The 26,050-nt window shown below is 39.6% G+C and overlaps 1 protein-coding gene across 1 annotated transcript in view; it reads left to right on the top strand.

Moving 5' to 3' along the window:
• WWOX (WW domain containing oxidoreductase) overlaps window positions 1-26,050 on the top strand; it is a 574,826-nt gene that overhangs the window by 135,108 nt on the left and 413,668 nt on the right. The window contains exon 8 of the mRNA XM_082232366.1: window positions 5,524-5,788. Within this exon, the coding sequence (XP_082088492.1) occupies window positions 5,524-5,788 (265 nt within the window). The remainder of the gene's footprint in view (window positions 1-5,523; window positions 5,789-26,050) is intronic.

Raw genomic sequence — 26,050 nt, 5'->3', positions numbered from 1 at the left:
ATTCTGTGCAGGTTGCCAGAGGAGGGAGTCAGGCTGCGCCCTGACCAAAGGCCTGGCGGAACAACTCTGTCTTGCAGGCCCTGCGGAAAGATGTCAAGTCCCGCAGGGCCCTAGTCTCTTGTGACAGAGCATTCCACCAGTTTGGAGCCGCAGCCGAGAAGGCCCTGGCTCTAGTTGAGGCCAGCCTAACCTCTCTGAGGCCTGGGACCTTGAGGGTGTTATTATTTGTAGACCGTAGGTTTCTCTGTGGGGCATACCAGGAGAGGCGGTCCCGTAGGTACGAGGGTCCTAGGCCGTATAGGGCTTTAAAGGTTAAAACCAGCACCTTAAACCTGATCCTGTACTCCACCGGGAGCCAGTGCAGCTGGTATAGCACCGGATGAATGTGATCCCGCAGCGAAGACCCCGTAAGGAGTCTCGCTGCGGCATTCTGCACCCGCTGGAGTTTCTGGGTCAGTCTCAAGGGCAGCCCCACGTAGAGCGAGTTACAATAATCCAGTCTGGAGGTGACCGTCGCATGGATCACAGTGGCTAGGTCAGGGCGAGACAGATAAGGGGCCAACTGCTTAGCTTGGCGGAGATGGAAAAATGCCGCCTTTGTTATAGCTGTAATCTGCGCCTCCATAGAGAGGGAGGTATCGAAGATTACACCCAAACTCTTAACGGACGGTGCTGGCACTAATTGCACCCCCGCAAGAGATGGGAGTTGCCCCCTCGATCCCATATCGTCCCGCCCCAGCCAGAGGACCTCTGTCTTCGAAGGATTTAACTTCAACCGGCTCCCACGTAACCATCCAGCCACAGCTTCCAGACATCTGGTCAGTGTGTCTGGGGCCGAGTTAGGATGGCCATCCATCAACAGATAGAGTTGGGTGTCATCAGCATACTGATGGCAACCCAGCCCAAAACTCCGGACAAGCTGGGCGAGGGGGCGCATAAAGATGTTAAAAAGCATCGGGGAGAGAATCGCACCCTGAGGCACTCCACACACCAAGGAGTGACGCGATGACAATTCCCCCCCAAGCGCCACCCTCTGTCCCCGATCAGAGAGAAACGAGCGCAGCCATTGAAGGACTGTGCCCTGGATCCCCACGTCGGCAAGGCGGTGGTCCATCTAGAGTTTGAGATTCTGATGTTTTACCAAAGAAGCAAAAAATTAAGGGTGAGCGCCATAAGTGAAAATATTAAATAGTATGTTGTCGCCTTAAATATTAAATTGGTTAGTCTTTAAAATGCCACAAGGCTCTTTCCCCCCTTCATGCCACAGACTCACAAAGCTACCTTTATTGAAATAGGTTGTGAAGCCTGGTTTCTGGAAGTAAGCCCCAGTGAACTTATTGGGGCTTGCTGCTCAGTGAGCATGCATATAATTGCACTGTAAGCATTTCCCCCACCCATTTAGTCTGTATTTCTAAGTCTCATGTTTGATCCCTTCACTTCAGGTATGATAGACAGTACCAGTCCAGGTATAACTTGCCACCAAGCAAAGGGAGGCTACAACAGTGGTGCATCCTCAAGTTGGGGGTGTTTGCACCTGATAGATGCTTTCCATTACAAGCAAAACACTATTCCTGCTGCAGTAGGTGATATGCATCTACATAGATAGACTAGTCAGCTAACAAGATTAGGATGCTAAGTGCTTGGGGTAGATCAAGGGTTGTGAACCTGAGTAGCATTGGTCTCACAAGGGCCACTGCTGCATTTTAGGACCCTAGCCTCCCCCAGAGTTCTCCAGATCTCATCTGACTGCAGCAAGCAAAAAAGATTCAGCATAGCACAGAATTTAGAGGTTTATTCCAGCCTACAGGAAAGGTCTACAAGAAACAAAATTTGGAAAGGTCTGCATAACATTTGGAAAGTAGCAGCACCATGTTTAAACATACACTTCTGCTATTTTTTGCCCCTTACTTCTTGTTGATATTCAGTTTAATAAACCAACAATATAAGGACAGGCAGATGGCTATCTAGAAGAATTCCTTTTCATGTAGAAGCCTTCAGGTTTTTTTTGCTACCTTGTTATTATTAAAAAAGAAAAGAAAAGGAAGGAAGGAAGAAACAAACAGCTGGTGTTTAATGACTCTGTCAGACCCAATTAAAAAACATCAACTAGTTACTTTGATTTGTGCTCAGTCATGCCATGGGTATACTTAAAAACATTAGACTCCGCCAGAGCTCATTTTGGCTTTGTTCACATTTATCTTTTATACCTTTAAGGCTATTGATGGCATATAACCAATGTTACAGCCCCTTTCTAGCCATCAATTTTTAATCTAAAAAGATTTTAAGAAGCAGCAAGTCTCATGTGTAGTTACTTGGGCACTTAAACTCCAGAGTATGCATTACTTGTGTACTAGAAGTGGGAGAAGATAAATGACGAAGGCTGTTCGGTTATTCTGCTTCAAAAGCCAAAAATTTTGATCTCAAAATATTTACAATTTCTGCTTAATGCAATTATAGTGCTTTTTTAAAAAAAAGAAAAAAGAAAGAAAAGAAAACTCATTATAAGGGAAGAAATCAGGCAGTACAAGAAAACAGTTCCTGTAGTAGAATTGCAACCCTGAAAATAAAATATTACTATTTCTGCTTTTCTCAAGCAATGAAACTTCAGTCAGCGGAAAGATGCCCCTATTACTGGACACACCTGCTCTGGGCTTTGTATACTCTCACCAGCTGGAAAGGATTGTACCACCTTCTTTCCTCCAACTTCTTTCCTCCAATTTCTCCGCACTCACTGTAAGATGTATGGACTCAGAGATAGGCTTTACTGCCTTTAGTTAAAAAGAATGGCCCATGACTCCATCAGGGAGACTTCCCATCAAATATATGATGGGTGCTGTGCCAACACAGCCTCTAAGCTCCAGAATCCCACCATGCAGTCAAAGTGCTGAACCTTTTAAGGAGGAACCTGGATCCACCCTTGCCAACCTTTCCCACACTGCCTAACAAATTAGCTGCTATTTCTAGTTTTTGTATTTTTAAAAAGTGGTCTAGCAGCCATGCTGAACTTTTTTAAAAAAACGTAACCTACATAAAAATAATAATTATAATAATCTGATACTGATTGTCAGGGGTTCAGGAGCAGAGGCGAGGGCAAGGGAGGAAACAGAGAGCGAGGGGGAGGAGTCCGAAGGAAAGATGAGCGATGACGACGACCCGAGGTCTCCGAGTCTGTCCAGTGAATCGGAAGATTCACAGAAAGGAGCGCCAGTGACCAGAGCAAGGGGGGAGCTTAGGGGGGACACCCCAGGAAGAAGGGACAAGAGGGGATTCAGAGAGCAGCAGTTGGAAATCGGGGCCAACGTCCCCAACAGAGCGCAGTGGGGAGGAAGGGCGCCAGGCATCGGGATCCGGCGGCTCGCCTCAGGGGGGAGGGCATGAGTCAGGAGTGGCCACGCCTCCATCGGAGAGCGAAGAAACGGTCAAGCAGAAAGTGGAAGGTTGGGCGCGCGCGCCAAGTTCAAATGCACAGGAAGGCGGCACAGTAAGCAGCCCGGATAGGGAGCCAGGTCCTAAAGCCCACCGCAAGGAGACAGAAGGGTCCGGGGGGTCAGCGTCAGAAGAGTCCCGGAAGGAAGAGACCACGGGGGGCAGAGGGACCCAGAGAAGAACGGTCAGGCGGAAAAGGTGGAGTAAGGCTAGGGTATTAAGTTGGTGTACAGGAGGCGGGGACTCAGACGGAGCTACGCCGGTCTAGCTTATAAGACGTAGGACTGCACGCTGCAGCTTGGAATTGGAAACTGTAACTTAATAAAGACTTTTATAAAGTGAACGCTGGCTAGCGTGATCCTCTGTGAGCTGGGATCTGGAAGCAGCCCTGACACTGATAAAAAGCAGTCAGGCCGCGAGAGTGTGAATTGACAGGGGAGATGCAGATGGTTCCTGTTGCTATCAAAGGCATAATGCAAATATGTAGACTGAATCATATGGGCAGGGGAAGCAGGAGAAAGAGACAAGAATCTGCTTGGAATCCTTTCTTGTCAGATCTTGTAAAATGCAATTGGCCATTTCTGAATCGAGTAAGTTAATAGTTGACATCAGTCAACTACAAAATGCCAAGGAGCACTCTGCTAATTCTTGTGTTGTAGAACACATTCCAGTGTTCCATTATTGGTCTTGGTAAGTCTAGAAATCAAAGTACCTATACCTTGTCAATTTGGGCAATCAAATGTGTTTCTATAAATCTGATTACCTTTCCAGGTGGTTTTTTAAAAAAATGATTTCCCAGTTGCACTATCCTCACCCCGCTATAGACATCAGTTGATCAATAAATATTTTGTATGCCTAGAATGTGCTTTCCTTCAGAACCAGATATATGTTCTGATGTTCATAAGATCCAGCAGTAGGTGCGTCTTGTCACAGTGTGTTTTGAAACAAAAACACCCACCCCTTGGTGAAATGATTGGCGAAAAGTCATATGAATTCAGCCTTTAATGCTTTTATTTGGCTTATTAAGGCTCAGTAACACACAGTTAGCAAATCTTGTTTTAGATTCCTGCATCCTTCCCATGTGTGCTTTGTTCATTTAATTTGCTTGCTTGTTTATTTGTTTGTTTATTTACTTTGCCTAAAACCAGTATGGATTACACAATAAAACAGGCCCTCTCTGCAGGTTTAAATAGATACATTCATATCTTCTTTATCCAAATGTGTTTAAGTAAAAAAAAAGAAAAAGCAATTGTATTAATTTAGGAAGCCAGGGTGAATTGGCATGTCTTACAGAGCTAAACGACTAAACAACAACAACAGAGCTATGTGAGTTTAGCAACAGTCAAATATCATATGGATGGTCATGCCAGTGGTGGTAGAGAGCTGAAAGTGAAAGAAAGAGAATGGATAAATCTACTCCCTCACATGATATGGACATAATTTTGTAGACCTTACCCATTTTCCATTCTATTTTTAGGAAGTTGGCAAGTTTTTAGTTTATAATGAACCAATTTACTTGATATATAACACTATACTCCTGATGGAGCAAATGTCCTTCCTAACCAAGAGAAGAATTTAGGAAGACTGTTGTTGTTGTTGTTGTTTAGTCGTTTAGTCGTATCCAACTCTTCATGACCCCATGGATCAGGGGTCGCCAGGCACTCCTGTCTTCCATTGCCTCCCGCAGTTTGTTCAGACTCATGTTTGTAGCTTCGAGAGCACCGTCCAACCATCTCGTCCTCTGTCGTCCCCTTCTCCTTGTGCCCTCGATCTTTCCCAACATTAGGGTCTTTTCCAGGGAGTCTTCTCTTCTCATGAGGTGGCCAAAGTATTGGAGCCTCAGCTTCACGATCTGTCCTTCCAGTGAGCACTCAGGGCTGATTTCCTTAAGAATGGATAGGTTTGATCTTCTTGCAGTCCATGGGACTCTCAAGAGTCTCCTCCAGCACCATAATTCAAAAGCATAAATCTTCAGCGATCAACCTTCTTTATGCTCCAGCTCTCACTTCCATACATCACTACTCGGAAAACCATAGCTTTAACTATATGGACCTTTGTTGGCAAGGTGATGAACTATTTATTTGTTTATTTTTAAAGGTTCACGGATATTAAAGACAACTCAGGAAAACTTGACTTCAACTCACTTTCTCCATTAAAGAAGGAATACTGGTCTATGTTGGCCTACAACCGGTCTAAGTTGTGCAATATTCTTTTATCCAATGAGCTGAACCGCCGCCTTTCTCCCCATGGGGTGACATCAAATGCAGTGCATCCTGGAAATATGATGTACACATCCCTTCATCACAACTGGTGGCTGTTTACCCTGCTGTTTACCTTGGCTCGCCCTTTCACTAAATCCATGGTAAGTGAACTACATTTTATACATCTTTGGATTATTAAGTGTGCTAGATTTTCAGAAATCCTGCTGTAACTTTCTTATTTCAGCAACTTTCATAACTGCTAACTTCAGCAGTGGCTACCATAACCATGAAACTCTGAATAAAAGAGTCTGCATTTCTAGCTTGCTTTGATTGCTTTTTGATAGACAGTTGTGCATTTTCAGTGTCATGCAGTTCTGTGCATATATGTTGTGTACAGTGTGAATATCAAGTGAGTCTTTGCTGAGGGGTGGATCAGAAATGTGAGAGAAGAGAGAGGTGGAACTGCAGATAGCATTATGCTTGGGAGATGCTATAAAGATGGGATGAGTAGAAGAAAAATAAATGCTGACATCTTTTTGAAAGCAAAACAACAACAACTCTGAAATATATGAATGATTAACTCCATAGCATCTCATTGACTTTCATAACATCTAAAATTTGGAGCTGTTTTCATATACTTGCTACAGTTCTGCCTTAAAACAAAATGTTTGTGTTGGCACCTAGGGAAGCAGAAAAGTATCAAATCTTAAGGCTGCAAGAGCTTAGCAGATGTTTCAGTGAACGGAATTTTCAAATTCTTTAGCATTAAAAATAGCTAGAAATCTGAGGTGCTTGGGTTACACTTTCTGTTTCGGTGCAGAGCCAACCATTGTGCTTGAGTTTTAACAGATGTGCTGTTCTTTTTTTTCAAGTGGATGGGAATATAACACTACTACTGCTATGTAGCTATAAATTATAATCAGAAAAAATTCTTAACCTTAGATATGTATAGTGAAATAATTGTATGCTCGAGCAATATGCCTGCATGTATATGCCCCAGTGCCACTAAGAAGATCCATGGTGGTAAGAAGATTAAAGCATATATATTTCTTGCTGGATTGGTCAAGTGAGATACACATTTGGATACACCTGAATATTTATCTGCCTGATAAAGGTGAGATATACTGTCCTGGATAGATACTAAATACTTTTTTAAAATGAAAGCTCAGATTCTGGGCGTACCTGCCCAGGGGAATTCCTAGAAACCTTCATGGGCACCTTGTTTATATCATCCATAAACAAATCTCCTGATTCAGTAGAATTGCTCAGATATGTTAATGATAGTTTAAAGGGGGATTTAAGAAGCAATACTTTTAAAAAATCCTGCTTTATTATTTTCAGTCTTTTCATTTTTAGCACACCTATGACTTTACCTACCACCTACTAAAGCTGACAGTACTTAAGTAGTGAACACATGGTGCAGTAGATTCATGAATGGCACCCAATATGCTTACCTTTCCTTAGCTGAATGCCACCTTGTTCTCCACCTTCTTTTTTAATTAAACTTTAAAATGAACAATGAAGAGCAAGAACAGAGAAACACTTGAGATTATTGGCTTGGAAGAAAATGATCTGCACCCTAGAGAAAGCCAATTGCACATAAGCAATTCCCCAGTGGATCATATTTAGCCTGGGTGTCAGCACAAAACTCTTGACATTGAATCCTCCCTCACAGACCAAGTCATCAAACCATCTTTGATCATGCTTTATGCAACAGCAGTTTCAGTTATTAAACCTCCTACAGGGTCTGCTGCTGGCAGGCTAAACCACTGTTATTTCTTTTTTTAAAAAAACCCCAGCAAGGATCAATCCAAATAGAGGCAGAAATCTTGAAATCCCTTGTTCACAGTGGGCACCACTGAAGTGGTTTTGAGGCTGTATTCTGGCAGTTCAGGATGCCAGTTCATACTGAAGTAATTAAAGTTATGCGCTCTAAATGGTATAACTATTTTGATTCTAGTTAGCTTGTAGGCAGATCTCAAGTATGGAAGAGCTTGCATTAAACTTCAAAGTGTTAGTGAAGTAGTGGGGAACCTGCCCTCCTCAGTTCTTACCCTTTGTTTTTGGACTTCAACTCCTGTCATCTCCAGCCTGCATGGCCAATGGTCAGGGCTTATGGAAGTTGCAACTACTGAAGGGCCACAGGTTCTCCCCCCCTGGTTTAGTGTATAATATTTTCACTATTGGTAATTTGGTAAGTTAAATATAATATCTTACCAAAGTTGTTCAGTCCTCACAAAAGTAAGATGTTTAGTCAAATACTCAAGAAATCAAAAGTCACATGCAAGGAACCAGGAGAACCAGTCAAACATACAAAAAGCTGAAGAGAAAAGTAAGTTTTTCCAGAGAGTAAAAAAAGTCCAAGGACTTAGCTACATCGGTCAAATTAAAGGTAAAGGGACCCCTAACCATTAGGTCCAGTCATGACCGACTCTGGGGTTGCGGCGCTCATCTCGCTTTATTGGCCGAGGCAACCGGTGTACCACTTCCAGGTCATGTGGCCAGCATGACTAAGCTGCTTCTGGTGAACCAGAGCAGTGCACGGAAATGCCGTTTACCTTCCCACCTGAGTGGTACCTATTTATCTGCTTGCACTTTGACGTGCTTTCGAGCTGCTAGGTTGGCAGGAGCAGGGACCTAGCAACGGGTGCTCACCCCGTCGCAGGGTTTTGAACCGCCGACCTTCTGATCGGCAAGTCCTGGGCTCTGTGGTTTAACCCACAGCACCAGTCGCGTCCCTAATTGGTCAAATTACAATATTATAAATGTGTTATAACACTGTGACACCAGATGGTGTGGTAGAGCTGAAATCACAACTCAATGATATTTTCCATTGTGAGCTTTATGACTTTTTCAAAAAGAGCGTTTTCAGAGTGGTTTTTTTTATAGCTTGGTAGATCTAGCCTCAGTCATCACAGGCTGAAGGCATAGCTGGCCTGGAGGGCGGGATGACTTCTGCCTGTCATGGCCAGCAGGAGGAACAACCCTAATGAGAAAAGTCATCCATCCCTATCACAACCTAAAAATTCATGGTCAGTAAGAATTTCCATTTTCCTACATTTCCTAAGAGCTGGAGCTTGCAGAGGAGCAATTCCAAATAGGTGTCCCCCTTAGACATGATATGATTTCACACACTTGGGTGCATAAACTTACATCTGTCTGTATAGCTGGAGGTCAACTGAACAATAATATGTAGAAGGTTTCTTAAAGTGTGCTTTGTGTCGTGATATTGATACTTCTTCCTGACCTTTAGGAATGGCTGGCCTGCTTTGCCTAACTCTGGTCTTTATTTCTGTTCATGCCATCTTTGTAAAAGTGCCAGACCGCTTTAAACCTTTTCCCAATCAGTTTCATATGATGGGTTCTCTTTAATCATTTACATTCTGGGGAAAGTCAAATATTCCATAAGAAGCCAAAGTAATCTAGCTGAATATATAGTGTTTGTGCAGCTGGATATTTTATTTATTTGAAGTATTGCGAGAACTCTCTTCTGACTTTACAGAAAAAAGGATGACGAGTAAACAGTAAGAGAGTCCAAGTAATCTGAACCTGAAAGTCCCTTCTTTTAGAGCAAATTCATAACATTTTCCATCTTCCAAAAAAGAAAAAGAAGTCTACAAAGCTATATAGTACTGCTGTTTTTTTCTTACTTTGACCAGTCTTTAAAAGTGTTGATATTACCAAATAGAAAAATAATAATTACTGTCTATTCTATGATATTTCATTCATCATTACTTATATTTTTTGGCTAGGCACAATACACACATAACATTAACATTTTAAAATGAATTTTCCTTGCCTTTTTCTGCTCTCTTTCTGTTCTGTTCTGTTCTTTCACTAAATGTCTTGAGATGTTTATATATCCCATCTTCTTTCAGAGGTATTAAAGCTGTTCAATACTCTGATTGAAATACAAGATATTTTGAACTACTGTTCTATATTTTTAAAAATAAAAGATGCAGGGAATGTGTGGTCATAACTCTTAGTTTGTGCATAGTGCAATCCAAGCATGGGTGCCAACTTGGAAAAAAAATTGGGGGGCCCAGGTAAGCCCCAACCCACATAATTGATCACATGATGCAGGGCACACGCACCATCTGAATGGTAATGCCCATCAACTTTTGGGGGGAAGCTCCCTCTAATATTTTAGGGGGGTGAAGGGACCTCAGCCCCTAGGAGTTGGTTTTTAATTTTCAAGTTTTTTTTTTTTAATTTATACCCTGATTTTTGATGAGCCTGCTCCACAAAGCAGATTACAGTGTGAAATATACAAATATAACACACACAAATAATAAGCCAAATAAATTGTTTATTATTGATTATTGTTTTGCTGTTCTTTGAACCTTGTTACAGTGGTGCCCCACAAGACGAATGCCTCGCAAGACGAAAAACTCGCTAGACAAAAGGGTTTTCCGTTTTTGCGTTGCTTTGCTAGACGAATTTCCCTATGGGCTTGCTTTGCAAGACGAAAACACCTTGCACTTTTTTAAAAAAGCCGCTTGAAGAGGCACAGTTGCGACGGACCGTGCTTCGCAAGACGAAAAACATCGCAAGACGAAAAGACTTGCAGAATGAATTCTTTTCGTCTTGCGAGGCACCACTGTAGTGGAAAGGCATATACATTATTGTAATAGTAATGTATCATTCCCAGCAAAAATTCAGGTACAGCCACACACAGCTATGGCCTGGCACTAACTAAGACTCTCTTGCTGATTGTTCATAGCTGCACTGACCCACCAACATACAGCAATCCTCCATCTGGCCCCTGAGTCTAAATATCTAGAGACAAAGGAGTGCTTGCTAGCTGGGTTTTGTCTGCTGTTACTCTTGGCATGTACAGTAATACTCAGTATCACATTTCGGTGTCTCCTTACTGCTGACATTCACTAATCACCTTCAGTGTTGTGTTTGAACAACCTTCAGCTTATTTGTACTAAGCCGAAATAAGTAAAAGGTGGATTCAGTTTAGCACATTTGAACTTAAAGCAGAAAATGCATACAACAAAATAAAACAAATAGAAGAAAAGAAAAATAATCTCACAAATTTTGTTGATGTGAAAACAGTTCACTACCTTCCTCTAAAGACTGTTGTGTGATCTTATCTAAGATGATTTATCATGTATGTTGAAATGATTGATCCTGTTTGGCCTTTTTATTCAATTATGAAAGAAAAGGGAATAAATATTACTGAATTGATCACTCAGTGTTCAATATATAAATATGGATTTATCCTGTCGATTACTTATTTAAATTATTGTGGAAATATTGATTGCAAAACACACACAACCGTAATGCACTTTAAAACTTTCCAGTTCAGGTATGCATATTGCTTTGGATTTTTTGGGAGGGGAGTGCTGTCAGAGTAAGAAGGAGACATTTGTGCATCATTTTGTTTTTCTGCTTTCTAGAGTTTTTAGATTAGTCATATCAATCTCTTCTTGGCAGTTGGATGACAAATATAAAGATCATAGTCAAATTCCATCCATTATTTTAGTGAAACCATATATATTTGCAGTTAATACCAATATTGATATAGCAAACTCTTCTGTGCGTGCCAGAAATCCATATACAGTACTTGAGGAATTATATTAATTGGAAAAACATTCCATAGAAAAGAGATAAATATAACAGTCACATTTAAAATAAGTCATTTTTTATGTATACAAAGAGCTGTTCCTGTAGAAAACTCTTGTATATTTATCTTCAATAAGCATTGCATGTTTCTGAAATAGTGACGAATTCCAGGCATAATCTTTATTCCTCCTTATTTTGGATAGGTTATATACTATTTCCTACCATATTTATTTCTCCCTTTCTTGTTAGCAAATTGGCATTTCAAGGCGACTGATATAGAGTGGTTGGTTTACAGTGTTTAGTGGCTATATTTCCATACCAGCTGTAAATACCGTCTATCCAACACTTATATGGCCAAATCACCTTTCAATAAAGATTTTTAACTTTTGAAACTTATGAAACCAAGAATATAACATGGTGCCATATGCAGTTGGAAGTATTGGTTATCCATTGTGCATCTTCTATCACACAGGTGGAGGGGATTCAGCACATTAAGGCATCACTTCTCAGTAAATGGTACCTTGGGTTGTGGACAGGATCTGTTCTAGAGGTCCAGTTGGATCCCAAGGTTTCTGCAATCTGAGGACCACTTCTGCGCATGCGCAGACCGCTTCTGCACATGTGCGTGCAGCAAAACCTGGTAAAATACTTTTGGGTTTGTCATGCGTGCATCCCAAAGTTTACGTAACCAGAGGTTTACGTAAACGGAGGTTTGACTGTAGTTAGGTAGCACAACACTTGAGAGTTTGTCAAGGACTGAGGTGGAAGATGGCAAGGGTGGAAATGAGGGGTTGGTGGGTGAGTACAGCTAGGGTCTGTTAATAAACTCACGATGCTGGTAATGTACGACTGAGTAACAGAACACATGGTTAGGGAATCAGTTTGTGTGCCCCTGTCTCCACCTTACCTCACAAAATTGCTGTAATATTTAAACACATTACATGCATGCCCATTCCATTGATCCTAGGTGCAATATGTGTGATATTTAACTCTGTATTTTAGGAATTAAAATATCATACCTACTCACATTAGATTAGATTATTTAATTTCTATACCTCTTAATATATTAAAAATATCTCTAAACAGTATTTTAGGAATTAAAATATCATACCTACTCACATTAGATTAGATTATTTAATTTCTATACCTCTTAATATATTAAAAATATCTCTAAACAGTATTCAGAAAACTGAAGCAAAAACAGACAACTTAATCAAAATATTTCAAAAATACAGTTCCATATTAAAATATTACATTAATACAGAGTTACTAATATATATTAGTCAATATAAATTCATTTTCCTTCTGACACACCTCTCATCCTTCGGGTTCTAACCCAGGGTTCAGCAAATTCCCAGCTCACCTGTCAGGATGTCACCAGAAGGTGTGCTGACTTCCAAGTGTGAATTACAATGAACATAATTAATGTTGCATAGAACCAGGGCATTTTTTCAGGTGGAACTCACTGGAACTCAGTTCCGGCACCTCTCAGGTGGGCACTATTGCCATTATAAGAGAACAAGGGAGGTGTTTATGGTGAGTTCTGGCATATCTTTTTCTAGAAAAATAGCACTGTCACCTCCATTGGACATCATGCTGAAATAAGAAATGAGTCTCTATCACTGAAAGTTGGATATAGAGAGTCAGCAAGGATACAGAATAGAAGGGATAATTGCTACAAGGTTATGGACAAGTTTCCATTACACCCTTTTCATGGTAGCCACTACGTGACCTGAGTTCCAGTTGTCAGCACTCTGCAGAGAAATTGATCATATGGATGCCCAGAGATTTGTATGCATTAATGCTAAATATGCCACTGGAATTTTGTGAAAAGCCACTCCAAGAGTCTGCCAGTATGTGCAGAATTGTGGGTGTGATACTGGATATATACAACTGGCTAGAGATGAGTGTGTGTATCACCTTCCACACCGAAACACATTGGTAGTATGAATAATATTCTCAAGGCTGCAAAGTTTATTGCTTCTGACTTTATCACTTTCCCCATCAATTCTACTCTGACTTAAAACAATTTTAATTGCATGCTGTTCCGATACAAAAGTGGGCATTATTGTGTGTCTACCAAGATGATTCCAAAATTTATAGCCCCAATGAAACTTCCCTTATTGATGGGTACACAAACAGTCCCAACTAATATTTCGTGGTTGAGCTAAAGGTTAATGGAGTCATCAGCAGAGCCTTTGATATCTTCTTGTGATTTTGAAGACCTGGAAAATATGCAGCAGGTGTAGATTTTGTATCTTTCCCCTTGCCAGTGGGTAAAAATCTCCAGAGGAAAATGGCCAGAGGAAAAAGGAGGAAGCAGTCCTTTCCTCAACAATGTGTTTCCACTCATGAACATAGCCTCTAAGTCTGCTCATCATTTATATCATCAGTAATAATGATGATGTCTGGAGAGGATTATTACTATCTGCAGAAAGTAGCACATGGCAGCTCCCAAGTAGTTTGTCCTGGTCTGGGTTTCAATATGCATGTGTCCTACAGATACAGTTGTTCAAAAGACAGCATTAGGTGCTCTGGGGCTAGCCATAGTTCGTTACTGTGTGATGTGTGTGACAAAGTCCTTAGATTATATAATATGATTTTTTTTTTATCTCAACTATTATTCATGAATTTTTGTGCTAAGAATTACAAATATGTGTTTTCATGGCAAGGAGAAAGGTAGACTTATAAATCATTATATAAATCTGATAGATTTATGAACGAATGTTCTTGGTTTTTAGTTGTTTGGATGCTTAAATTTTGGGGCATGGGAAATGCCTCTGCATTTCTTAGATTCTTTCAAAAATAAGAGGAAGAAGATTTTCTCTCTCTACTTCAGAGACACATATTACTCTGCCAGCTTGAATAACCGGCCATGTTTCAGCCCCAAATGTCAAAAATAAACAGATGAAAGTGTGTGCTATATTTTTACACTGTTGTCAGATGCTATTGGTTTGTCTTTTTCAGAGTTCTATTTATTTCAGTAAATGCTGTTACCTCCGCAGCTCTACTTTCTTAGACTTCCATCAGAACCGTTCTCTTGAGGTCAAATAAATGAATTATCAACTTTTTTATCCCTGTTATCCATTTTGCTGCTGACACTTAGAAGTTCCCTGGTTATTTATTTATTTTGTTTGTTTTCTGTAGTAGAGCAAAGCCACCAGATCATAATGTTAACTGTCACTTTTTGGAAAAACAGAGGCTGATGCATCTTCAGCCTGAAAGTGAGGCTAGGAAACAATATACCCCTTTTGTTTGTGATACGACATGCATTTTATTAAATTATGAACTAGCCAAGGCAGAGTGAATTGAATGCTGAATTTTAAAAATGAGATCACTTCCAGCTAGCCAAGCCATACACTGCTCTTTGCCAATAGATTTAGCCCTCATATACACGTTCAGTACAAGTAGAATTACCACTTTCCAGTTCTCAAAGCCGAGTGGCCTAATTAGCATTTTTTTTACTAATTGTTGCTGATTAAAAAAAATATGTAATGGTTTAGGAAAGGGCTAAGCAACCCCCCCCCCAATTTTCCACCCCAAATTATCCCCATCAAATGGGGCAACAGTTTCTTCAAAGGCCTCCAGATCAGTTTAATTTGGGTCCATCGTGCCAAAAATTGGGTGAAGTCATGCCAAAGTGAAAAAACAAATTACCCAGCTGCAACAAGATTCTGGTTCGATTCCTACCTTTTGTTTGAGGAGGGAAGTGAACATGCTGGAGCCCAATCACAGCTATGTTGTAATCCTGTATTTCTCTGTTGTATTCTGTGGGCATCTCTACTTTAGGGTACACTTGAATTTTGATCTTGCTAGTCGTGCAAATATTTTGGGTGGTCCTTTGCAGTCCTAGAACCCATCTCTGTGGGGTTTGCAGATGCATTACAGTGCATATCATGCTTAAAATTTGTGCTAATTTAAAAGCTTGAGGTTGTTGTTGGCATCCGTCTGTCTCAAGAGACACTGGAGTGTGCCTCTGGGGATGAAGTCAAACAGCAGTACTGCAGCGACCTCCCTGGGGTCCAATCCTGGGTGGTGTGTATGGAGATCCTGGATTGCCCAGTTGATAGGACTCCCATACCATAATATGTGTAAAGTTATGTAGGTTTGGTGTGGTCACTGAAGAAGATACTGTTCAGATCTCTGTGCAAGTATACAAACCCCCTGAAGAAGGCCTTTTTGTTGGGCTACTGATAAATATTTATCAGCCGCTGGATAAATAGTCTCTCTTTTTGGCAGCTTTCCACAAGATTGGTTTGAGTTTGTTTCATTGAACCAATTTCTTTTAATTTGATCTTATATTCTTTAATAAAAATCAAGAAAGAAGTAGTCCGCCATATACAAAGTTTCTTAAGGTATTAATTGTAAATGCTTACATGAGGCTAAAGCTGCTCCAGGTTGGGATCTACCATTTTGTATGTTCATTGAGACCTGTTGCTATAGAGATTCAAAACAAAAAACAGACAAACCCCAATTTGCTGTAAAATACTATGCTTCCTCGTTAATATTCATTATTTTATTTTAAAATGTTTGCATATATTACACAATACATCTAGTCTTAAAGAGTGTAGAAAGATAGGTTTTCCTACAAAATGTTCCATTTTTGTTTGTATGATCTTGAATTATGAATTATAGCAGTTCTTAATTCTTTATTTTTGAGGAATCTGAGGATATTTTTTAAAAGTCCTTTCAGCATAGCATTTATGCAAGAATAACTACTCTTGGATTCAATTGCGTTTAAGGAAATGTTGTTGTATGGCTTTTTATGTTCCAAACTTCAATCAGCCAGTGCCAACAGTATCCCTAAAGAAACACCCTCAATAGACCATTTTCAGCATTTTGCTGCAATTAAACTCCTCTGGTTTTAGCCCTCAGGCAATTTAGTACCTTTTTACATATGCACATTATGAACTTTTGACCAGGGCCTGGTAGTCATATATTAGAGAGCAGCTTTTGAAAGCAGACTTAACAAGTTCCTCTGAGTATTACATTCCGAGTCAGTTGTGGAAAAGGTAATTTAACCAACTTGCAGAGAGGCCATTCAGAATCTTACTGATGATCCTAAATATGTCTCCCTCTCTCTTTGCCCCCCCCTTTCTTGTTTCCTCTGGAAGCTGGTAGCAAGAGCTCTCAAAGTATGTGATTGATCTTTTATTCAGTAGCTAACGAGGGCTGTGATTCTATTAGTGCTCTACAAGGCAAGGGAACAGTGATTTAATGAAGTGTCTGGTGAGCTGGTCATAGATTTATCCTGTTGTCTCTAATTTGCAGAGCCCTTGCGAGTGGTAAAAGAAACTGCACTCACGCTGCCATTAGGCAGGTATTTCCTTAGTAAATTGTTGTAAGGTCAGGTGTAGTTACCTTAGTGGAGACAATGCCTTACCTCCTCAGTGTCTCCAGATGACAGCCGCTGCACTAAGCACTCACTGAAGCAGAAACACGGAGATCAGAGGTCCATTCCGAGTCCCCCTTAGCCAATGCTTGAGCAGATGAACTGCCAAGTGCAGCTAATAGAGTCATAATTGGTGATTAGAACTGGGAAGGCACAATGACATCTTAATACAAACTGGTGCGTACTGTAGTTAGTGCCAGCTGTTGTTAAGTGTGTTGGTGTGGACTAATATGTGTTTTCTCTGCTTCAGTTCTAAGCAATTAGGCGACACATCTTTAATAGTTATTGAGCAGCCAGAAAATAAAGGGTGGTGGTTGTGGGAGAAAATCCTAGGCCCATCAAAATGGCATTCATGTGCTTATTGTACACTTAGCTCAGCATATAAGCTGTCAGCATTAGCTCTGAAATGATGCAGTAAAAAGTTGGCATAAAGAGCAGAAATCTAATAAATATGGTGTGGTGCTTTTTTTGCTTCACCAGTGGCAGAGCTTTTATTCTTCACTGTTCCCAGGGATCATCGATCCCCCCCCCCCAAAAAATGAGCCATTTCCTTTCTGATGAATAACTATCCTGCTGCAATTTGCTGTTTTACCAAATTGTTAAAGCTGACACTGGAAGCTTCTGTACCTGAATTAACCACAAAATTAGTTTTGGTTAAGGGCAGCGTGTTAGGTTGGGGTAACTGGTATATAAGGCAAACATGGAAACTGTTGAGACCAGAATGGAAGGGCTTTTATTGTTGTAACAATTTTTTGTCCTTTGTTCTTGTGCACCAAAATGGTACTTAGGAAGAAGCACATGAATGAGCTTCTGTAGCTCATTAGAGTGTTAGTAGCCACACAGAATTGGTTAATGCGGCCTGATTGCTTTCCACTTAATTCTTTCATTTATTTCATGTTTATTCCATCTTTCATGTGTTTATTTTCTAATTACATTTCTATTCCATTCTTCTTCATAATGGAACTCAATATGGCATGCATGGCTTTCCTGGCAGTCTCCCATTCAGGTCCTGATCCGACCCAGACCTGTTTAGATTCAGCAATGTTCCTATATTATGGGCCTTCATATCATAGACTTCTATCAAAGATCTCAAAGCAATGTGCATGGTATTTCCATACTCTCACTCCAAATTTAACTTCACAAGCCTATGACGGAAATCAGACTGGAATAGAGTGTGACTGGTGCAAGGTTACCAAGCAGTTTTCATGGCTTTTGTGGGGATTTGAGCCCTGATTTCCCTAGCCATAGTCTGACACTCAGCACTACATCATTGTAGGTCTCATAAGTATGACAATAGCTTGCCATTTGCTTTTCCTATCTTTGATCTTAGTATCTTATTTTTATATCATTTTCTTCCTAAGAACTGTGCTATGTAACCTGAAGGATGGTACTGCCAGACAATTTAGATCTTTAGTAAGTGACATTTGAATTTATGTGATGTGCTATTTAATTTGTTGCTTGCTGTTTGTGCCAAAGGATCCCTGGTTTTTGGCCCCCATGAAAAGAACTGTAATTTTAATAGGTCAGTTCTGGAAATAAAGGGAATAGGTTTGGGAAATCAGTCAAATAATTTGCATGTAGTTAAAGGCAGGCTGTACAATGTGCTTGCTAAATGGTAAGATGTTTTTACTGGGATGTCCTTAGCATAGTCTCCTCCTGTACAGAACTAGTATAGCACAGTATATTGTCATGTAGCAGATCAAGCAGTATAGCACAGTATATTGTCATATAGCAGATCAAGCAGAAATCCTGCTTCTGTGGATTGGCATCTTGACAATTAGCTTTCTGTGAATTTTAATTGTAAGCTGCTTTGGGAGCCAATCTTGACTGAAGGGGGGGTATTCTTTCTTGTTTCTGCAAACCTTAGGAAATTCAGTGCACTTTTCCTTCTGTAAATGCCGCCCCCTGCAATTTCTGTGGTTATATTTCAAAGGGAACTATTTGAAACAAGGAACCATGTTTTATGGACTGCACTACTACAGACTGCAAGTGTTGTTGGGAGTGGGGGACGTAACTGAATGCATCCTGAGTAAGAGAGATTCCCTGCATGTACAATAATAGCATTATCAGAGAACAATCAATGCTGGAACTTTTTTCCTTGACGCTTAGGATGCGCACGAAGAGCATTCAAACATGTAGTTCCTTAACCTGTTATCTTAAGTAGTATAGTCCAGGAATGGTTTTATCATCTTCCCTGGTGAGTGTGTGAGATGGAGAAAATTGTTCAAGGAGAAAATGGTGAATGTCACTGAGAATGTGTTTTTATTTTCTATTAAAACATTTATAGGCTGCACTTCACCATTATGGATATATTGGGCATGAATAAAATTAAATATGCCACAAAAATGCAAGCAGGAAACAATCATATTAAAACAATGAGAGGCAAATGAAAACTATAAAATCATTGTAAAATAATCTTATCAGGAACACAGATAAGTTTTGACCTAGCCCTTAAACAATTGTAAAATCACTGGGTTGTGCTGCTAGGGGGAGGTCCTTCAAAATGAAGGAAGCCACCACAGAGAAGACTGCGCTTCTTGTAAGGCTTTGTTTTCTGTACTTTTTTCTTCCTACTTATTTCTTAATGTTACAATCAAGTTAGGAGTTTGTTACCAATTAAGTAAAATTTGCATATTGCAGTCTGGCAAAGACCTTGAACAGTTTTACACTGAACTTCTGTGAAGCTGAAATGTATCTCCAGATAAAACTAAATGGTCAGCAAGAGGATTCAAAACAAGTTAACTAAAGTTTCTAATTTTCTAATAATGTCACTTGTGTCTTTTGCAATCTTATTATAGTATTTTCTAGCACACTTCCATATCATCATTGTCATTTTTAAAAGTTCTATGATGGGACTAGAAATCTAAGCCTTTTAGCCCATAGATCATTTCACTAGGAAACTCCATAAATGGCTTATTGTAGATTAGATGATGTGGTTCAGAGCACATCCAAATCAATAAAAGATCAGTCTTAACCTAGCAAAGTGCTCTTACTTTGATTCTTCTTAGTAAGCAACCAATGTGAAAATGTATGGGTAAGTGTTTTGACTTTTTTTGAAGGGGGTGTAGAACACTGAAACTTTAAGTATTCCTAATTCTTAAATTTCTATAATATCCCTTTCTTCTAAAAAGGCCCGAGTTCCTTCAGATACTGTTAGCATTAGAAGCAGTGTTTTCTCTGTGTATAAAACTATATATACATACATAGCCTGATAAAAAGGCCTTTCTTGTCATAAGGGACAAATAACTTCCAAAGAACTGAGCACAGACAGGCATTTGGTTTGAACCACTAATGCAAACCACATTCCCCTTCCCTCAATGCACTACAAAGTATTTCACAGAAGGAAAACCCCAAACCCAACATGAAACTACCTACACCTAAAGACCACACAAAAATGAAGCTGGACTCACTGACCTCTCTCCTAAGGGCTACAAACAGGCAAAACCCACTCACCCTTCAAAGCCATAAAGGAGCAGCTATAAGCTTGCATCTTTCAACCACAAAAAATAAAAATAAAATTCATGAGGGGCAAAGGCCTGCATAGGTGGAAACTCAAGTTCATCTGGAGAACCAAGAAGGGGCCAAATTGGGGACTCAGGAATGTATAATAGTGTTTATGTATAATTAATTATATAGCAAGTGAAGTTGTCCATCATCACTACTACTACTACTACTACTACTACTACTACTACTACTACTGCTTACTGCTTTTATTTTCTTTGTTTTTTTTGACTCGTGGGAGTTTTTATAATTCATTTATTTTTCTCACTCACTATTTCTCACTCACTATTTCTCATACTGTAACTTAGTCCCAGACACATTGTTGTGCTGTACTGTATGACATCTTTTTTTTGACCTGTGGGAGTTTTTATAATTCATTTATTTTTCTCACTCACTATTTCTCACTCACTATTTCTCATACTGTAACTTAGTCCCAGACACATTGTTGTGCTGTACTGTATGACATCTTCTGCTGGGTCTTATTCAAGAGCTTTAGGGCTCTGGATCCATGACTTCATTTTTGCCTTCCTAACAACATTGTGCATAATGTTCTGCATTATGATGCACTGAGGGAGAAAGTTGTATGTGCAGCTTCAGCCTTCTATCCATGATTCTCATGTAAAGACTGACCAAACAGTACAACCTACCAACTGGAACTACAAATGTGATGATTCTAGCCTTGTGAGTTATTGAAAAATGAATGAACCAGTGGCAAATGCTTTTGAATTTAGGTCAGCCAGGCCTAGCCCAATCTGGTTCTGTCTACTGGCCCACACATTGCCAAACAAAAATTGCTTGATATACTGAATTGTAGGATTGCCTGTGTAAAGGATTTGGGGATTTCTGCTTAGTTTATTATGGAGCAGATAGTCATAATTATGTACAATTTACCTAATTAATTGTACTAGCATGGTTTAAACTTGATTTTGATTAATATATGTTCCAGTTCCAGTAAGGATATTACAATGGGCCAGAGAGAAAGCATATAAAAGCCCTTCATGTTGCTTCTGTGCAATCATTCTCTCATTTGTGGCTTGACTGTTATGACCAGCATGTTTTCCGAAGACACTGACATATTTCAAATATAACACTGAGCTATGATTAAGCGTTACATGCACAAGCAGTGGACCATAAACCATTGTTTGATTACAGACCAGTCAGGATTATAAACCACAATTTGATCCTTGTTTATTGAACAAACCATAGTTTGCCATATTAGAGGAGAGAATGCATGAGCCAAAGCTGCTGTTCATGCATATAACTGTAAACTACACTTTCAGCATTAAATCTGAAAAGGACCCACAATATATATTAATCTAATAGGTGTAGTTACTTCCTTCAGCACCCTTTCACTACCTTTAAGTAAACCTAATGCATCTATTGGTCTTCTTGAAATAACTACTGATGCATTATAATTGGTCAAGGAGGGAGGCTAATGTTTCTTGACCAGGCCTATTGACCAGTATGTGTTTGCACATGTTGTTAATAATTTATTCTTGGGGGGGAAATCTATGTGCATTATAGTCTTTGATGTCATCATGAATTTCAAAGCCAACCATTTCATTTTCATTTAAAAAAAAAATTCAAAGAGGGTAGAAAGGAAAATCATTTTAAAACTTTTTTAAATAAAAAAAAGTGGGGAACTTCCAGCTAACACTCATCCATGCTAATGAGACTGTACATTAATACAGGTTTTTTTTAATCAAGGCAAGCTTACTGTACTCTGCAGGTGAAAAGTATTTGAATACAAGACTTAATGCATCTAGTAGATTAAAAGAGAAATTAAAGACTTGAGACTGAGAAGAGATCAAAGGCTGTCTTTTCATTGTTCTTTTTTATTGTTTATTGACTTCAAAAAGACTTTTTAGTTTAAGCTGACTTTAATATCTCTTGAATGCTCTTTTGTAAAGTGACTTTGAAAACTCATGGATAATGTCTTCATTAAGTGGAGAAAAATCTTGGTGAAAATATAACTGTAACTTTGCTTTCATTATAGAAGAAAGAGATAACACTTTGCTTAATTAAGGTCTGTTTTCCCTCTGTTCTTAATTTTATGAACATTTTTTTAATTCCTGCTGATAACAGCATGAAGTAGTCATACTCAGATTTAAATTGTTATTTTCCACAGTCATATAACAATGTGAGGTTTGAATCTACATTCATTAGTAAGGTTGTGGTCATAAGAATTACTTTAGTAAATTGGTCCAGCTTTTTTTTTTTTAAAAAAAAGTATTGGCCACTTAGATATAAATCCAATCGAAATAATTTTCTTGTACTAGTCATTGGCCATGACAAATCTGAATAAAAAATAAATACAAGAAAAAGGGGTGTTACACCACAAATCATGGTCTCTGCGTCTCCCTTGCAATTCACTGCTATATTGTCCATGGACATCTTTCTGATCTTTTTGGCCACCAAAGCAAAATGAGTCACTGAAAACCAGAGCGCAGTTAGAACTAAAATAAAAGCCCAGAAATATTGCAAGACAGCTATCTTTCCCTATTTGTCTCTATCTTGTGTTTAGAGGCCTCTGAATATTGAGGTTCTGTGTAACTGTTACGGATGTGAAGCATGAATAGAGCTGTCCTTCAGGCATTTCTGGAGTACCTTTTCAATACAAATCTTACCACATTTCACCATCCACATGTGTTGAGTTACACATGTACAGGATGAGCACAGGTTTCCTGGGGTTTATTTCAGAGCTGCAGTGAACCAGTGGGAAAATTATACATATGGGGGTGGGGTGGGGATTAGCAATAGGCCAAACTGTGGGATAAAGGCATTTGCACTTAATTGAAAAATATAGAGAATTTGAGCATTTACACAGACAGCATTTGGTTTGAACTAGTGGTCAGGTCTAAGAGGAGAAAGAGATAGAAGGAATCTAATGTCAAATGCAATGTGGAAAATGTGTGACAGACATCAGATAGACATGTGTGAGTCAAATGGGTTAGGGAGAGACATTAGAATGCAACTACATGCTGCTGCAGACCTATTCCAAGATGAAGGTGGGTGTTCTCCACGAGGCAGCAGTGAATCAGGTGATCGTCCTTAGCACTTGGACAACAGTGATTTCTTTGGCTCTGCTTACACCCTGGGTATTTTATAAGATGCTTCTTATGATCAATGAACATTGGACATTCAGAGTACAATGATAGGACACTGGAGATGGGCTTGAGCTTTCTTTAGCCCCGTATGCCTCAGAACTGACTTTGCAATGGAGTCTTCAATATCATGCTTTTAAATTGTTGTAACCGAACTTACAAAACTTGAACTTGAATTGTTGTAACCTGCTCTGGGTCCATATGGTGACGGCAGGTAAGAAACATTGTAAAAAGGAATAGTAAAGATTGCAAGTTATGTAACTATCTTTAGCAACAGTAACTGCCTTTTGGTAGGCTGCTGCTGAATGCCAATACAATGTATCTTTCTGGTTTCAGCTAGGAGTACAAAATTCACCCCCTTCCTTCATAAGTGATTATATAGTCATAACTCGGAAGTAGAACAGAATCCGTTCCAGAAGTCCATTCAACTTCCAAAATATTAGGGAGCCAATTGGCAGTTCCAAAGAACATTCAAAACTGGAACAATCACCTCCAGATTTGCGGCATTCGGGAGCCAAAACATTTGTTTCACAAGGCATTAGACTTCCGAGATACGACTGTACTGTAGTCTCAACAGTGTTTGAAACCAAGTAATGTTGGAACCTTTAAATTTCTAATGACAGATACAGTGGGGCCGCCTCTTATGCAATGTGGTATGCCTCCACATGCAAAGGAAGTCCAAAACCCGCAGAACCTCCCCCCCTCTGCAAAGAGGCCTGCGTACTGGATTCTGCGAAGGTCCCAGGAGGTTCAGGATGTGGGAAAGTTAGGCAACACCTTCCTTATCTGCCTCTGGAAGCATCCCAGGCCCCTCCTGCCACCTTCCCAGAGACTGGGTGCAAAGGGGAATTCAATCAATCAATCAATCAATCAATCACTGGGGATGGCAGGTTTTCCTCACTTTCCATTTATTTATTTAGCCCTCCTCCCCGTATAAGGTTGCAATCATATGAGCGTAACTTGCAGACCCACTGTATACTGTTTTCTTCACAGGCATCTAATATTTTCATAAAGTCAATAATATTAAGTCATTAATTGTGTTATGGATTTTATCTAGATTTAATTCTGCATAGAAAAAAATGTTGCTGTCTCTTCTGGTATTTTGATATAACAGTGCTTTCCATTGGGCAGTTTAGCATACAGAAGTTAATTTTGTGGAGTTGTTTTTGTATGCATAGCTGCAAAACAAATTGTGCAATATAAGCATCTTTATGGTGTATATAGCTAACTAGTTTACAAGCATAATCTTTGTGGGTGGTTTAGAAGCTCAATTACCACTGAAATTGAGGGGATAAATGTCCCTACAAGCTTCCATAAAAGTTATGTATTTTGTGGCACTTACAGGGCTGGGCAGGTTTCGCCATCCCTTTGCAAACCCTATAGCCTTGTATTTAGAAATAGTATGCAATCAGTTGTAGATCACTTCTTTGTATGTTTCCCTGAAATTAGTATGGATCACACAGGGTTTGTTATTGAGGTTTGTTTTTTTAGGCTGTAATTCATACACGTAAGTAATCTTCTGGATGGCAGCCATTGTCAAGTATACCTAAGTAATTCGTAACATTGCTCTTAGTAGCAGTGTATCCTGAAAGTGCATTTAGAGAGCATTTGTCTTTCAAAACATAGCACATGACCTCTCTTTATTACTTCATTTCCATACACATTCCCAGTATTTGGCTAGTGTAGTATAATTGTCCATTTTGTCACCATTTGAGAAACATGTAATCACTTATTTTCATGGGTGTCCATGGGAGCTCTTGCCCCATCCCAGAATGCTTAATATGTTTATTTTTTGATGTACACATGAACACACCTAGTTAGTCAGCAAAAGATTTTGATTAATCTCTGAGACCATTCCTATTGAGGGTGTCTGCCAGATTTCGACTTTTGGCATTTTTCAGGAGGGGAGCCTTCCTGGGCCAGCAGGTAGCTCAGGTGAATTTTGCTTGTTTAGATCTAATGATGGTGTTTCTACAAATATTTCAAGATTTGGAAACTTTAGAAATACAGTGATAATATCATCAAAAGAGTTGTGGTGCTTTTTGTAATAGGTGAGGAGCTTAGAGGCGCTGCTGGACCTACCACTACTTTTTGAGGAGCAGGGAGGGAGTGGCCAAGGATAGAAACCAGGCTAGAAACAAAAAGTGCTGGCAAAGTTTTCAGAAGAGTTATACCAGTGGTCCCTCTGCATTCCATATCTGAATTTGCTTATTACCTCACCAAAGATTTGTTTCTTCATGTTGAAGAAAAAGACTTACAAGCCCATGCCAATTCCATTCAGAAGCATTATACACTTGAAAATTTTTTTTGGGGGGGTGAATCTGTTGCCTGGTATGAATTGGTAGGCAAAATTATAGATGAAAGAAATGCATTCATCAATCATGCTTCATACACATCAGTAACCTTACTGAAATATTAGACCACAACAAACTGTTCCCTGCTATTAAAACTGCCATCTGTACAGCATTTTCCCTCCCAGTTACAAAATGCACATATGAACTACAGCACTCTGTGCAAGGTGTAGAGATGGTTATGTTCAATAATAAGTGAAGATTGGTTGTCTAGCTTGTGTGTGTTGAATGTGTTGAATATCCATAGAGAAAAGTTGAAGATCTATGCCAAGACCGTAAGAGATTCCATTTCTTGTTTGTACTATATTTACCTTTTTGTTATGGATACACAAAGATTATCTAAAAGGTCTTGACTGGTTTCAGACCTTATGTCTGGCATTCACTACAGTTTAGGAAGATTATGTATGAAAGATGTAAAATTCAGTCTCAGGTGTTTTTAATTTGGTTGAGAGGAAGTTCCACAGAGAAGGTTCTATCTGTCATGCCCACCAGTCTGGCAGA

Source organism: Podarcis vaucheri (assembly GCF_965113315.1).
Source record: "Podarcis vaucheri genome assembly, chromosome: 7".
Lineage (NCBI taxonomy): Eukaryota > Metazoa > Chordata > Lepidosauria > Squamata > Lacertidae > Podarcis > Podarcis vaucheri.
Note: the sequence above shows the minus strand (reverse complement) of the source record. Positions and strands in the feature narration are given on the sequence as shown.